We start from the raw sequence: 16,962 nt of genomic DNA, 5'->3' as shown, positions 1-16,962 counted from the left end.
CCAAAAAAAACATCACTGCCAAGCGCTCACTCACATAGAACAAACAGACAAAAGAAAAAAGAGTTTGGCTAGCTCAAGGATTTAACAGTATATAAAAACATAAATTATCAATCTTGGATATCTTGCATATGATTACTACAGTTCTCTATATTGATTTGTGTAAGGAAACCCTCATTTCCCAAACCACTGAACCAGATGCTGTGGCTGGCCCACAATATAACCTCAAATCTCATGAGACTTTGAAACACATTTCAGAGGCTGTCAAAGCTATATTTGTATCCTCAATATATAGACAAAAGTATATATAATAATTTGAAACATTCTCAGAACAAATGGAGAGAGTTTGGTTCTTTCAAGAGACAAAGTAAGATAAACAATAAAATAAAAACATATCTGGCCATGATTGTAGGATTCATGTTGTAGTGTTCAGTGATTGAAAAAGATGCAGGAAGGAGGAATGAGCCAGGTTGTCAGTTTTACTAAACAAATGGCTATTGACAAAAACGCATTCGTAAATGAACATGAATGATAGGCCTTTCCAAATCCATGTTCCACTTTGAAATATGATGAGCCCAGCTGTTGAGCCACAATAAATTAAATAAATTAAGCTGAGGAAATTCCGATCCATTCAGGCTCTTAGGATTTATATGAATCTTCCATAAACTAGCTATGGTGCTTGCAAAGTCTACAATTAGTACTGGTACTCAAGCTCATTAAATGTTTTACACAATGTAATTAAGCCTTGCCTTGTAATGCTAATCATACCACTGGATTAACTTCCAGAACTTTGAATCAACCGTAGAAGGAAAAGACAGCCTTGTGATTAACTATGGGAATGTTCTGCATTATTTGATGACCCTGGTTACCTTAACTTGCTGGTGTAGAATTGTGGCATACTGAAATTTCCAAGCTCCTGCAAATCCTATTAGGGTTTCCTTTATAAGTGAGAAATCCAGACAAATGCAGCCAACCTGAAAAATCTAAAATTAAAAACAGAGACATTAAGGAGAGTATTATAACTTTCTGTGTACTAAATATAGCAGGTAAGCAACAATGAACCTCTTCATAGGTTGCAAGAAGTGAAATAGCAAAGCTTTCTTTAAAGAGCTGTCAGTGGATGACTGACTTCATAAGCCATCAGTTGGAAATATCAAGGTGCCATTTTGTAAATGTGCTACAGATCTATCACTGCTTCTCATACTTATATTTTGAGGAGCAGAGGACAACGCGATAGGGTGCACCTAAGAAATAGCTGGCAACCCTTTGCTCCTCCAATGCACACACTTGGAGTTACTTTGTTGTCCCTTCCGCTCGAGCATCTGGTGGTGTTACATCACTTGATAGATTCACAAATTAAAATCTCTTCGGTTTTCAGTCACAGACTGGCACTTTTCCATCCATCCAGTACTGTTTTCAATAAATAACTAATTTACCTGCGCAAAAACGCAATTAAACATTACGATTAGAGTAGAACTGTATTAAATATCTGCTTGATGTAACATTCATTGTATAAATGATTTAAAAAGAGACAAATATTTTGGTATTTAACTTTAGAGAAATAGTCATAAGCACTTGTAACAGTTAATACTTTTTCTAAGTGAAAAGATGGCTCAGCAAGTTAAAACACTAGGGGCCTTATTTCAATGTTGGTTGGAAAGCCTCTGACCACTGGTTGGAGGCTTTCCGACCAACATGGAAGGTTTACATTCCGCCCGCCAAATTACAATGTCGGCAGTCGTAGTGTAAACCGGCTGGGGAAACCAACTCGGGCCAGTCGGAAAACGCTAATAATCCCTTAAAGACGGTGTTTCCGCCATCGGGATTATGATGTTGGTTTCCGACAGCCTTTCCATGTCGACCTTTCTGACATGGAAAGGCTGTCGGAAAGCGACTTTAGCGGCCACTAGCAGGGACCCCTTTCCCCAGCCCTCCGGCTGTGGCCCTGGGGGGCACCTATTGTGCCCCCTTAAAATCCCAGCATTGTGTTGCAGGCACCATGAGGTACCTGCCACATAGTGCAGGGATTTACACAAACTCCCATTTCTATGGGAGCTTGTGTTGTGGGTGGATATTGCACGCCGCACAAGCTCCCATACAGAAATGGGAGTTTGCGACTGCACCATGCGTGGCCGCATCCTAGTTCAGTGTGCCGAACCGCCGACTTATGGTCAGGTGGTTCACACACCGAGACGGTGTCGGTCGGAGCCAACTTCGACCGACCGACATCGTAAAGAGGCCCCAGATGCTGACATCTGACGTAATTTGCATGTCACGTGATTGAATTCAGACACGGCATGTCAGAATGTCATCCTACCAAGGCAACACATTGAACATCATCACATTAACGTATTTATGCACATTGCTTTGATTTGTTAGAAACTGTGGTAGAAAGTGATTTATAAAAAAAAACAAGCTTTTAATATTATTAAAATACAATATGCAGATTATCCTAACTACATGTCTTAAACAGCACGACGGTTTACATATATCAAAAAGTGACTATAGCTTGTTGTGGTGAAAGAGCCTCTGCAATGTGGGGACAAGGCTGGGCCTAAGAGAAGTAGACTATTAGCAAAGTTACTTGCTTCTAGACTGATCCAGGTGACCAAAAAGTTGATTCATCCAGATCAATCTGTCTTTATGCCGGGGAGGAGCACTTCTCTAAACCTGCAGTGCCTGCATGGTGTCCTGGGTCATGCCGCTGAGCTTCATGATGAGATCCTCGTGCTTTTGCTTGATGCACGAATGTCATTCGATACGGTCAAGTAGCCGTTCATGTTTGAGGTGCTAGGTTTCGGTGCGCACTTTGTGGCATGTATACGGCTCCACTACACTGATCTCCTGGGCAAGATGATGGTAAACGGAGGCACGTCATACATGTTTCAGCTCCAGCCTGGCACCGGAAAGGGCTGCCCACTCGCCCCCTTAATTTTTGTCCCAGTCATGGAGCCGCCGACGTCCTGGATTAGGCTTGACCCCCTGGTTCGAGGGTTGCAGTGGACTGATGACTGTCGCTACTTGGCAAAGCTACCTTATTTAAAATGATGGCGTTACCCAACTTTCTCTACGGGCCTCATAACACACCCATTCCCAGCCCCAGCAACCTACTTTAAGCCGATCAAGCGTGAAACCCGTACTCTACGCTGGGATGGTGGCCCTGCACATAAGGCAATTAGAAAGCTGACGAGAGGCTGGTACGATGGTGGAATTGCTCTGCCTGATATACAAAAATACTATTGGGCAATGCAGCTCATGGCCATCAATCACTGGGTACATCTTCCAGCAAAGGAGCCAGCTTATCACATGAATAGGCAAGTCATGCAACTGGGGGGCTACCTCAGGCCTATTTATGTCAGGTCACGCTGCATGTCCTTCCCCAGTCCAATGGCAGTCACACTCACCCTCTGGCACACAACACTGAATGCCTGGGCTGGTGAAAAAAGATTACGCAGGGCATCCCCGTGGGACACTGCACAACTGGGCACACTGGGCAAAGCTGAGTTTTGACAAATGGGATCTCATTTGTCTTTTCAGGTGGGGGATCTATGGGTACGGGGAGGGGTGATCCTGTTCGCAGAACTGCAAGGCGAGTAACACCTAGCACCCACTGAAATCTATTGTTACTTGCAAATACGACATGCATTAGAGAAGGTGCTGCAGAAGGGAGAGGAGCTCCCCGAATCATGAGCGCTAGAGGACAGAATGTGAGATGACTACATGCCCTGTAAGGCAATCTCCCTCACTTATCGAAGACTGATTAATAACTCCCCGATACCCTAACCCGGCTACATGAACAATGAGAGCGAGATCTCGAGGGCCTGGAGGATGACGAGTAGCCTGAAGCCTGGGCATCCCCCAGGGAAGTGGCTATAAGGTCTCGGTTCCACCCAGTGCAATTAAACATTCTGCACAGATACTACTATGCATGCACTACTATGGTAAAGATGGGCAAGGCGACAACCGCACAGTGTTACAGGGCCTGTGTCCAAGTGGGAAATGTTTTGCACATTATATGGAGCTGCCCGGCCATTAGGCAATATTGGAAGTCAGTAGTTACTCGTCTGAATAATATTTGTGGGAGCAACATGGGTGCCTCTGCAAAGTGGTGTCTCTTGAATGTCTGGGATGCAACTGACCTTACCTGCATGGATCAGATCTGGATGGCATTGGGGCTGATGGTAGCTAAGTGCAATATTGTGTGCTTATAGAGGACAGATCGGGCACTGCAACTGGGAGATTGGGAGCGGGACATGAACTGGTACATGCTAGCAGATAATGTAGCCTATGAGAGCAGGGGCTGTCCCAAAAAAAGGGCCAAAATATGGGGGTAGTGGAATGACCATCGAGGATGCCTATCTGTCTCCGTTGAGAGTACCGGTTTCATTGATTTAGGCATGGCTCACTCAGATTCTAATGTCGCCTTGTGAAACATGGAGTGGGGGACGGCGTACCTAATTGCTGAAGGGAAACTGATTTTGTCTGACTGTGTCTCAGTGCTACACTGTATTATGTTTATTGTCGTTATACTTTTGTTTGCTTTATCTGCAATAAAATGATCTTTCAAACAAAAAGAAAAACAGTGTGCCACTCTTATTTAACATAATTAACAGCTCAGAGTCTTTGCCTACCAATGTGTCACTAGTTGTATTGTCTCTCTCGGTTTACGTACCGGTTTGCACTTGTAATCGTCCCTCGGGTTTCTTTGTTTTGTCTGTTTCTGTTGCATTTGACCCTTCCCTTCTTGGTTTGCTGGCTCTTTCTACCTTTGGTTGGTGTGTTTGCACCTTGTAGTTCTATATTACTGGTGGGTATCTAGTAGTGTCCCTCTGCTTACAGTTGGATCCCTGGTTGGCCAAAGGTTCAACATGGCAACCTCAGTTGGCAAAACCAGTAAGTTTGAGCCTTTATATGTGAATACATCTTTTTCCTGTTGGTTTGATAGACTTAACTGTCCTCTGTTTTCCAATCGGTGAGATTCAACTATCTCCATTACACTGAGGCTGCCCAGTGCCATGCCTTAACTGAGATAATTCCATCTAGGAGCAAACTCTAGTCCAGTGTTACTCTCTCCCCTTTTATTGTCTTTCCCCTGATTCTTATCAGCAGCAGCACATGCATTTCTGCTCGTCGGTATAGGCATTCAGGGATGGCAGGTGTTTTCTGCAGGACCTCATCTTTGTGACAAACACAGGGGCTCCCACAGCTTTGCCCAGTTGGTCAATGAGCCTACTCAGGTCACAAGACATTGTTTCAACCTGCTCCTCTTCCTGATACTCGAGCGCCAGCTCCAAGGGTTCTAACTGCTCCCCGGTACCATCACTACCTAATTAAATTCTACATTTATAATGAGCCTTCCACCCAATCTAAAAATCTCCAGGAAACAGATTGTGTCATTCTAAGGAGAAATTTGAAGAACATTAAGCCTGTAGCCGTCACACAACCATTCCTTAAAATACATGGCAGCATCTGGAATATCCTATTAACATTTTAAATCACTTGGAATCTGGTTCTGGATACGCTAGAAACTTTCAATGCCCACAAACTATGTAACTTGAAGCCTAATAAATGGTAGTTTGATCATCTCCCACGTGTGTTTCACCCCTGTGTAAGCTATCAATAGTCTCTGAAACCAATATTGGTAATATCCAGACCTCATTCAAGAAATATTCCCTTACTAGGGCTATCTGTAATGGTCAAATCATCCACCTTAGCCTCATAGCTTTGACGCCAACCATCACCAGTACAGTAAATTACTCAGTCTCCAGTAGAGTCACCTCACAGTCACTCAAAAAGACAATCATCACTTCTATCCCAAAAAAAACCCACCATGGGCCCAGGTTATCTCTCCAACTATAGATCCACCTCTGGCCTGTCTTGTGCTGCAAAAGCATTTGAAACAGTCATCCCAATTAACTAACTTAGCTGCATGCCAATGCCCTCACGAGTTGCTTTCAATCAGGTTTCCTATCTCATCAGGGTTTGTAGAACACTCTTCTAATCATCAACGAATAATTACTTGATTGCTGTGACCTGGATCAGCCCTGCTCATTGATCCTGTTCAACCTCTTAACTGTATTCAACACCAGTATTGATCAGGTGCTATTCAAAAGACTGTCAACCTCGGCCCACATCAGAGGAACTCTGCAGCCCTAGTTTGTGTTGTTACTACAAAACCACTGTCATCAGATCAAACTGGGCTCATTCCTTTCAATAACAGCAAAACTTCAAATGATTAAATCTGGCATTCCCACAGGACTCTATTCCAGACACACAGTTCATTGCAAGCTTGATCATAAATCTGGCAACCACCCTAACAGGTCCTACCTCACATACATTCATCATTGGATGCCTCTCTTTTGGCTTGAAAAAATGGATTCTCCTCCAGGCCCCATGGACAAAGCTTCAAACCTAGAAGTACTCTTATCATTTACCTTCCAAAGAAAAATTATTTTTAAATACAGCAATCCACCAATTTCACTTGCTAAAGAGTTTCTAATGTTGCTAGTCTAATCTAAGAAAATCTCACTAATCCTCACAGTGCTCATGTCTGCTTGGATTACTGTAACAGCTGTTAGAGTTTACAAATAGACTTCCCCCATTCAATAACCAGGCCACACCTTCTGTCCTCGCCTTCTCTCATCGACCACTCCCTAAAACGTGTGGAAGGGCACAGCACTTACTGTCTGTTTAGACCACATTCAAAATACTTACATGTATTTTATGAAGCAGTTTGAACTGTGGGCACTTCAGAATCAGCTGCACAATAATTGAAAATAAAACACACCATTCACTCCACCCTATCAAGTCACCATGAAACATGTTGTGGACAATACACTTTGTGTGAAATAGATGTGTTTACAGCAGCAGTTACATGCATGTAGGAACCCAGTCCAAAGTGACACTCCGTACCTCTGTGAACTCTTGAATTTGCTGCTTGATGTTTAAAAAGCGCTCCACCTCTTTGTGGATAGGAGGGAGTTCTGAATTTGCCGCCAGAAACTCTTTGCACTGTCCATTCATGTCATCCTTCCAAAGGAAATCGTAACAGCTCAAATGGAAGACTTGGTTGTTGGCAGCAGGCCTCAGCTCTGAAAACAGTATTTAATGTGCAATAAAAAATTTTTCAAATGAAAGGCAACCTTAGTGACAGATCTGTATCGGAAATAAACTACATTTTATGTAAACAAAACGATATCATTATTATAAAGTACTCTAGGCATCATATAGAACATGGTGGCAACTTGAAAAAAATATGGTAATGAAAATACAGAAAGAGAATAATGTGCATGATCATTTACAGTACTTAGGGAAATACATTTAATTTACAAAATAAATCAGAAAATTTGAAGTTGTTAACATATACCCCTAGCAACTTAATATCTCAAAATAAATCACCACCTACAAGCAACACCTAAACACAGGATACCCCTGGAATTACTAACTGCATTCCCAGTCGCAAACATTAACATAGAGGTAGCAGCAGTAAATGTCACCACAGCTAGTACAGCACATGTAGTGACATAGACCATCCACTGAAGAGAACCAAAGATCCTTGTACAAAACTGTATTCTTTATCCCAACAGGAGGCATTTACACTTTTTTTACTGGTTCTAAGATATCTTCATTACCAAACGAATGGATTGTTGGGCGAGGGCATTGTGAAAGCGAAACTTCATAGGTGAGAATAGCGTGATCGCTTGCCAATAATGATATTACGGCAAATTTCTGAACTTAGTAGAAGTGAACAACCGACACCCAAATGTAGTTCAATGTGGCCATTCTGACGCATGAGACATGAGTGTAGGCAGCAGGCGAGTCAGTAAGTGATCTCCCGTTTACAATACAAAGGCCTAATTGATTTCAATAAGCTGCCACTTTGTACCATGATTATCTTTCCATTGATACTGACATTTTATATCAGGAATGGCCCACATTTGATTATCAGTGATGTCATCAATGATGTAATTTAAAGATGTCATCAGTCAGATACTTTTCCCTGTACCGCCGCTGTAAAGGATTGGAACACAAACAACAAACATCTCCGGTGGCGAGTGTCTTGAAGCTTGCGAAATGGAAGCTCGCCCCAAGCAACGGCAAAGCGCACCGGTAAGAAGACCTTAACGTATTTACACGTTTGGAAAATAGTGTGGAAAACAAAGCGGCAGGGCGAGGGAGAAGTTGTACATGATTGAATGTATATACATACGAATTCTTTAATATGTTTAGTGAAGCGGTGCACCGTGAGGCGGCAGTGGAAATTTTCAAACAGAAAGGAGACTCTCTTAAAAAAGACAGCGGTGGCAATGCAGGAGATGAGCTTAAAACCAAATTCATGAAACTGGAGAAGCTCTATGAGAGGGAAACCAGAAAATGGTGGGAGGCAACGTCCCTACATCCTGGTGAAATTCGCTTGGAGCGACCGGGAACGTGCCTTACAGGAAATAGGCATTCTGGAAAGTGAAATTGCCGAACATGAAGACAAAAACAAACAGGAAGAGTTAAAAACAGGAATGAAAAAACATTTATTGAGCTATGAACAGAAGATCAAACATAGAAAACGGGAGAAATCTGAACATGACGCAGGGGACTATGAATTAGGATGAGTCCTCACTTTCTCAAAACAATTTGATGCCCCGCGCCAGCAGTTGATGAGCAACAAGAACCACACAACTGTGGAACACAGGGAGACATCAGAATCGGATGTCACGGACACGGACCAGTCGAGCGAGGAAAGTGGAGCGTGAGCTGTAACCAATGAGCCATTGACCCCTTCTCACAAGGAGTTTCGTCTGCTCAGAGAGAGAGGGACCCGGGGAGGAGGAGGGAAACCACCGGAGCAATGAGGAAACTAACAACGTAGGGGGGGCAGCTGGAGGAAGCAAAAACAGTGCCTCGCCACGAGTCACCCAAAGCAAACGGGGGAAGAAAAGTTAATAACGGAGAACTTGACCATCGTAAATCTAACCCCAAAGACATTAACCGCAATTTAAGAATCAATATTGAGGTTAGGACTCACATTTTGTCCCTCTAAAAGATTTGAGTACACTCAAACCAGGATTGACCTTTTCAAATTCTCCGGAAAAATCAAGTTTCACAAGTTCTTCAAATTGAAACGACCTGGGCGCAGAGACTGACAAGCAAAGATGGAAACTACAGATATGGATCTCCTGACCGGTAATGATTTGGAGACACTGGATCTCCTGGAGGATTTACAGAGTAAAGGGAATCCTGACATGGAAGATACAACAACTAATACAGACAGAGTCGAACAGCTAAGAATCACACAAGTGGGACCAAGAAGTCCATTCAAACCAGTGTCCAATTTCATTCTACAGATGCCTATGGATGCTATTGATGTATTCACAGAGACAATGAATTAGGATCTTATGAAATTAAGAACTAAAACCAAAAGAACAAAGAGAAGCTGTGAAGGGTTTACAAGAAGACAAAACAATGGCGTGCAAACCATCGGATAAGGGCGGAAATATAGTGCTCCTGACATCTGAATACTATCAAAAAGAAGCACTTAAACAACTTCAGGATGCTACCAGCTATGTAAAGATCTCAAGGAGGGAATATGAGAACAGCGTAGAGGATTATCACAAGCTTATTGCTAAATGGTGGTTAGAGAAAGAAGAACATGCCTTTCTCAGCTGCCCGCATCCATGTCTACCAACCTTTTTCCACCGAACGATGAATGGACCAGCAATGTGATCAGCTGGAGCAGATACATTAACGATTTATACATCATATACAGAGGCACGGTACAATCGGCCAATGACTATTTGAAAGTGCTAAATGATAATGAGATTACCCTAAGATTTACGGGGGAGATCTGTAAAACGTCTGTTAACTTTCTAGATCTAACGGTGTTCACCTCAGAAGGCAGACTATGTACAACTCTGCATAAGAAGCCCACAGCAACGCACAAACAGTAACACAATGAACACGCCACTGAAAGACTCCACACAGGGTTAGAAAAATAGAGAATAATTTTATGAGTAAAATAAGACTAAAAAGACAGAAATTCAATTAGTAGAACCAGATTTATTCATTTTAAAAAGTAAATGAAAATATAGGGGCTGATTACGATGGTGGCGAGACCACCACTGACACGCTGTCGGTGGCAGTCTCACTGCCATAGGAACCACCTGGACTGCCACATTAGGATGGCAGACGGTGTGATGGTGGTCAGAAACACCTATGGTGCCCCCCTGCATGTCCCTGCACCATGTGGCAGGTACCACATGGTGCCTGCCACGTAGTGCAGGTATATGTCAAGCACCAGCCGCAATACAAAAAATAGGCATTGCAACCGCCGTTGTGGCGGTCACATCATAATGCTCATGTCGGGACCGTCGACAGTCTGTCGGGCGGTCCCGATTTCCAATACATCCGCCGTCATCGTAATCAGCCCCTTAGTGCTTAGAGTCATAAAGTGCCAACCGGGGACATCTGGTCGCCCTTGACCAGGGCAAATCCAAAGTCCAGGTTGCAGGCACACAGAGCAGTAAGAGCAGAAAAATGCCCACTTTCTAAAAGTGTCTATCTTATTGGAGAGTGATCCAGTTTGGGGCATTTCTAAAATAGTAATGTTAAATCCAACTTTACCAGTAAAGAGGACTTATCATTAGCTTTTAAAACATATACAACATGACACAGCTACTCCTTCCTAATCAAGAATTGCAGCTTAAAAGTATATTAAGGAATTCCCATTGTTAACATACGAGAGGAGTAGGCCTCATAGAAGTGAAAAACAAATGTAGGTTTTTTTCACTACCAGGACATGCAAAACTTAATAGTTCATGTCCCACCTTTTACCTACATAACACCCTGCCCTATGGGCTACCTAGGGCCTGCCTTAGTGGTGATGTATGTGTAATAAAAGGAGAGTTTAAGGCTTGGACAAGGGTTTTAAATGCCAAGTCGAAGTGGCAGTAAAACTGCACACACAGGCTTTGCAGTGGCAGGCCTGAGACATATTTAAAGGGCTACATGTGTGGGTTGCAAAATCAGTGCTGCAGAGCCACTAGTTATATTTAGTTTATAGGCCCTGGGTATATGGTATACCACTTAACAAGGGACATACAAGTAGATTAAGTATCCCAACTATGTATACACCAATGTTCCCAAGTTTAAGGGAGAAGCACATGCACTTTAGCACTGGTCAGAAGGGATAAAGTGCTCAGATTCCTAGGGCTAACAAAAATAATTCAGCAAAAGAAGATGTGGCAGATTCCTAGGGCTAACAAAAATAATTCAGCAAAAAGAAGATGTGGTAGGGAAAAAGTTAGAGGTGACCCTTCAAAGAAGGCCATTTTCCAACACAACCCCTCCAACCCAAAACCAGAGTAGACTAATCAATATCTTAATGGACTTCCCTGCTTAGGGTGACAGAACATGGACAATGTCCCACTGCTGCAAGGGTTCTTGCCAGTTCTATGCCTCTCTGAACTCAGTTGTATCCCTCTGTCTATACTCTCTGAGGCCACTAAGCTAACTCATGGGGAATCCTTCTCTGTGGACCCCATCTGTGCATCACCTAACCTTAATATGCTTACAGATGCATCCCAGTAGGTAGACAGTAGGTAGACAGTACCACTATGACCAACAAAGTGGTGTGGCCCATTCCACCCCTTGGGTCTGATTTCTGTTCCCAACCAGAGAAAAACCCTGTCTACAGGCATAGTACTCAACAGAGGTCCTTCAACCCAGGGTCTGTACTCTTGGGCTGAAGAGGAGTCAGGGGTGAGTCCTTCCTCCCCCAGCTCCTCCATCTGGGGTGCTTTACTCTCGGTTTGGGAGTGGTGCCCTCAGAAAACTGAATTGTCAGGGCGCCTGTGGTGGCCACCCCTCCCAGTTCTCCTGACACTAGGGGAAACTCATTCCCCAGAATGCATCTGGGGACTTACTATGACCCTTCTATGAGTCACCTCCCCACCACACCCCACTCTAGGGACACCCGGGTCATATGGTGGAAGAAGTCCTGTCCATGAGCTGGAGTCACCCTACACACTTGGCCAGGGTACTGCTCTGGGGAGACTAGCTCTTCCACAACCATGGTCTGGCTAGCCCCTGTTTCTCCCAGAGCAATGATTAAGACCCCATACACTCCCAACCAGTATAAATCATGACTGCCACCCTCAGGGACCACCAGCCCACCCTCTGAGTCTATCTCTCAGCTGAAGGAGCTCATGGCATGGTCTTTGACCTGCCCCTGGGGATTACCTTCACCTAAGGCCACATTGGCCACCCCAGTAGGGTTTCCATCAGTGGGTGATATTTTGGATAGACAGAGCCCCCCTGCTTGAGTCCCAGTTGAGAACAATCAAATCTGTGTGGTTGGAAATGGGGCACCCTCGGCCACTGCCCCCCAGAACCTCCCTCCCTCTTTTCAGAAGGGCCAAGCAAACCCTTTCCTTCTCCCTTACCCTGAGATCTTTCTGGGTCACTCTGGTCCTCCCCCTCACTCTATTGGAAGTAAACTGAACCACCCTTCTTGGGGTCAGCCCCAGTTACCTTTCTGGACACTCTGGTGCTGACCCAGATGTCCGCCTCCTTAGCAAGCTTCCTGATGTCAGAAAGCTTACTATCAACCAGGTGTTGGCGCAGCTCTGGAAAACAAGTATCAAGCAAGTGCTCCTTTAAAAATAAGTTGTACAACCCTAAATAATCATTACCCTTGCTGCCCCTCACCGAGCCATTCAGTGCCTTGCTAGCATAATCTAAGAAATCCACCCATGTCTTTGATGAGATCTTGTGGCTGGCCCTGAACCATTGTCCCCTCCCCGCTCCCCAGCTGACCAGCCCTCCCCATCCCGCCCCCGGCCGCACAGCGGACGTGCCACTGGCGCACCAAAGGCAAGCCTGTCTGCGCCCGTCCGCGACCTGACCGCGACCAGCGCCAGAAACCCAGGCCCTCTGCCCCGCCAATGCTACGACCCAGCAGCACTCCACGCACTCAACCCAGGCCGCAACAACAACTGCAAGCTAGCATCACCAGCCGACACCCACAGACCCTTCAGCTGTCACCAAAGCAGGCACACCTGCAGCACCGCCAAGAACACGGATCCAGCACAACCCGCTCACATGAACACAACCAAACCGAAGACCCTGCAATGCATTCTCCTCAACATCATATCACTCCACAAACACACCACAGAAATCTGGGGCCTCCTCGACAGCACCACCCCGGACGTTGCATTCTTCACCGAAACCTGGACCAACACCACCTCAGGACCGGACATCGCCATCGCCATCCCCCAAGGATACAAGATCTCCAGGAAGAACCGCCCCACCGGCCCGGGAGGAGGAATCGCCATCGTCCACAAATCCACCCTTCGCCTGAGCACACTCCCTGACAAGCACACAGACCTGATAGAACACCTTTACTTCAAGATACTGTCCAGACCCACCGCCACCCTCCGAGGAACCCTCATCTACCGACCCCCTGGACCCCGCGTACCCTTTGCCAACTCCATCACAGACATCATCTCCCCGCAGGCCATCGCATCCACCAACTACACCCTGCTGGGAGACCTCAACTTCTAGCTCGACAACCAACTGGACCCCAATACCGCATCCCTCATGGACAACCTCCACAACATTGGACTTCGCCAGATAGTGTCCGAGCCGACGCACTCAGCAGGACACACCCTCGACCCCCTCTTCACTACAGGAAACTCCATCACCTTCAGCCACACCACCGAACTCCCATCAACCGACCATTTTTGCATCCACTTTACCTTCAGAACACACACCATCCACAGATACCGGCACCTGCACCCATGAAGAAACTGGACCAAAATCACCGACGACCAGCTCACCTCCTCACTCAACAACTCCACCCCAACCATCACGGAAAACGACGACCTCAACACCGCAGCCCGAACCCTGCATAGATGGATCTTGGACAGCGCCAACGCCATAGCCCCCCTCAAGAAAAACAACAATACCTGCGCCAAGAAAGTCAGATGGTTTATCACCAAACTTCGAGAGTCTAGACGCAATTGCCGCCGCCTCGAAAAGGCCTGGAGGAACACCAAATCCACAGAAGCCCACAACAACTTCAGAGCCGCCTCCAACACCCACCACTAACTCATCAGAGAAACAAGGAAAAAAGCGATCGAAGACAGAATCTCCAACCATGCACACAACAGCAATGAACTCTTTATCATCAAGGAGTTCGCCCAACCCACCAGCGAGTCTACTGACATCCCTCCCTCACAAGACCTCTGCGACAAACTCAGCACCTCAAAATCAAGAGCATCTACGACAACTTCGACGAAGACATCCAACACATTGAATCCTCACCAACCACCCCCGACACCCGGGAACCAGCGATTGACAACTGGACAGCCCTCACCACCAAAGACACACTGAAGACAATGAGGTCAATCCACTCAGGGGTGCCCACGGACCCCTGCCCCCACCACATCTTCAACAGAGCCACCGACACCATTGCACCCATGCTCCGCCACATCATCAACCGCTCCCTGGCGACCGCCTCGTTCCCCGACGACTGGAAACATGCCGAGGTCAACCCCTTCCTGAAGAACCCTCGGCGGACCCCACCAACCTCAAAAACTACAGACCCATCTCCCTGCTCCCGTTCCCAGCGAAAGTCATCGAGAAAGCCATCAACAGCCAACTCGCCACATTCAACGAAGAGCACAACATTCTTGACTCCTCCCAATCCAGCTTCAGAAAAAAACACAGTATGGAAACCGCCCTCCTTGTCGCAACAGACGACATCCGCACCCTACTGGACAAAGGAGAAACAGTAGCCCTCAGCCTCCTCGACCTCTCAGCAGCATTCGACACGCTCTCTCACCGCACCCAAATGCGCAGACTCCACAACGCAGGAATCCAGAACAAGTCCCTCGACTGGATCTGCTCCTTTCTCTCCGGCAGACCGCAGCGGGTCAGACTCCCCCTTTCCTCTCAGACCCTAAACCTACCACCTGCAGAGTCCCCCAGGGCTCCTCCCTCAGCCCAACACTCTTCAACGTCTACATGGCTCCACTCGCCCCCATCGTCAGAACCTACGGACTCAACATTGTGTCGTACGCTGACGACACCCAACTCATCCTCTACCTATCCCACGAACCCAACACCGCCAGACACAACTTTTGAGAAGGCATGGAAGCCGTCGCCAAATGGATGAAAACAGCTGCCTACAACTAAACACCAACAAAACAGAAGTACTCATCATGGGCCCAAACCCCGACGCCTGGAGCGACACCTGGTGGCAAAACCCGCAAACACCCACGGACCACGCAGCAACCTAGGAATCATCCTGAACTCCGAGCTTAATACGGACTGCCAGATCAACTCCGTCTCATCCTCCTGCTTCCACACCCTCTGCCTCCTTCGTAAGACCTTCAAATGGATCGCCCTCGAACACAGAAAGACCATCACTCACGCCCTGGTCACCAGCAGACTTGACTACGGCATGGTACTCTACGTCGGAATAAACAAAAACCTCACCCGCAGGCTGCAAAACATCCAGAACGCCGCCGCAAGACTGATCCTCAACCTGCCAAAACACTGTCACATCTCCCAGCACCTGTGCACAATCCACTGGCTCCCCGTCGAGGACCTTCAAGATACTCACCCATGTACACAAGGCCCTCCACGGCACCGGACCAGCATACCTGAACAGCCGACTCAAATTCCACGCACCCCAAAGGACCCTACGATCAGCCCAGCTCTCCTACGCCGTGGTCCCCCGCACCAGAAAGGCCAGATCGGGAGGCTGCTGCTTCTCCTTCCTCGCAGCCAAAGCCTTGAACGCCCTTCCGCTCCACCTCAGACAGACAACATCGCTCCCCATCTTCGCAAGAAACCTCAAACCTGGCTCTTCCACTGACTCCCTCCTTGATGGAATGGATCCTGCACCCCCCCACCACTAGCGCCTTGAGACCCTTACAGGTGAGTAGTCGCACTTAACAAAGTCTGTTTGATTGATTCATTGACTTACTGACCAAGATGGCCTTCATTGCAGTGTAGCATGTCTGGAGTGAGAATTGTGTCCCTCCCCACTGTAGGCATGTACCTCCATAAGCTACCACCCCAGGACTCTGGAATCTTGTGCACTCTCAGAGCTACTTCATAGACTGCAAACTGTCATCCCCCACCACATAACTGGGAAATCAAATCCTTGGGTATACGGACTCTTACTTCAGTAGTAGAACTTGCAAGTATGCTGACACCATTACTGCTACTGGACCTCACTTGTAGGGCTCTACTATCTAGTTCTCTGAGACTGAGCTCTTTGGCCAATTTCTTTTCTTCCAGAGTTATCCTCCTCTCCTCTAGAGCTTGTTACTTCTCCAATGTCAAATTTGCAACCTCCAGCTTTAGCTTTCTTTCCTCCCTATTGTCTGACAGCTCCTCTGGGGACAGGTTCTTTGAGAAGAGACTGTTCCATGCTCTGGGGATCACCACTGCTTCCGGTAAGTTGTTGGCCCCCTCCACAGGCAGTCCTAGATTGACAGCAGACTCCAGGATCAACTCATCCTTCTCCCCATCAATTTCCTCCTCAATTTCCTCCTCCTATGGGACCTCAGCCCCTGCATCCTGGGTCTCTGCCCAGGCTCTCAAAGTCTTCTGAAGCTTCACTTTCTAGGTGAAGCCTTTTGTAGAAACTTGAAACCCTTGCCAAAATCCATAAGCAGAGCTACAGTGCAGGACTCTAAGTTGGCCAGGTCAAAATCAATTACTGCAGGTGCTGCTTCTCCAGAGAGTCATGGTTTTATCAAAAAGCCAATTTAGGGATAATTGAAAAAGGTTCAAATTGATCTTTATTATAGAGTAGGCGTGAAGACTGAATTGCTGTGTGGTATTGCACAAACACATGTCCTATCCTTGTCGCTGATCATCAATGTTAGATATTAGGTTTCTGATTGGCAGAGGTATGCCAAGCAGGAACCACAATCCTGGTCAGGGTAAGCCAGATAC

The 16,962-nt window shown here is 46.4% G+C and overlaps 1 protein-coding gene across 1 annotated transcript in view; it reads right to left on the bottom strand.

Moving 5' to 3' along the window:
- LOC146817397 (dynein axonemal heavy chain 5-like) overlaps positions 1-16,962 on the bottom strand; it is a 1,608,734-nt gene that overhangs the window by 1,052,703 nt on the left and 539,069 nt on the right. The window contains exons 25-26 of the mRNA XM_085609634.1: positions 6,910-7,088; positions 867-980 (exon numbers count right to left, since the gene is read on the bottom strand). Coding sequence (XP_085465760.1) covers positions 867-980; positions 6,910-7,088 — 293 coding nt within the window. The remainder of the gene's footprint in view (positions 1-866; positions 981-6,909; positions 7,089-16,962) is intronic.

Source organism: Triturus cristatus, chromosome 6 (genome assembly GCF_964204655.1).
Source record: "Triturus cristatus chromosome 6, aTriCri1.1, whole genome shotgun sequence".
NCBI classification, from domain to species: domain Eukaryota; kingdom Metazoa; phylum Chordata; class Amphibia; order Caudata; family Salamandridae; genus Triturus; species Triturus cristatus.
Note: the sequence above shows the minus strand (reverse complement) of the source record. Positions and strands in the feature narration are given on the sequence as shown.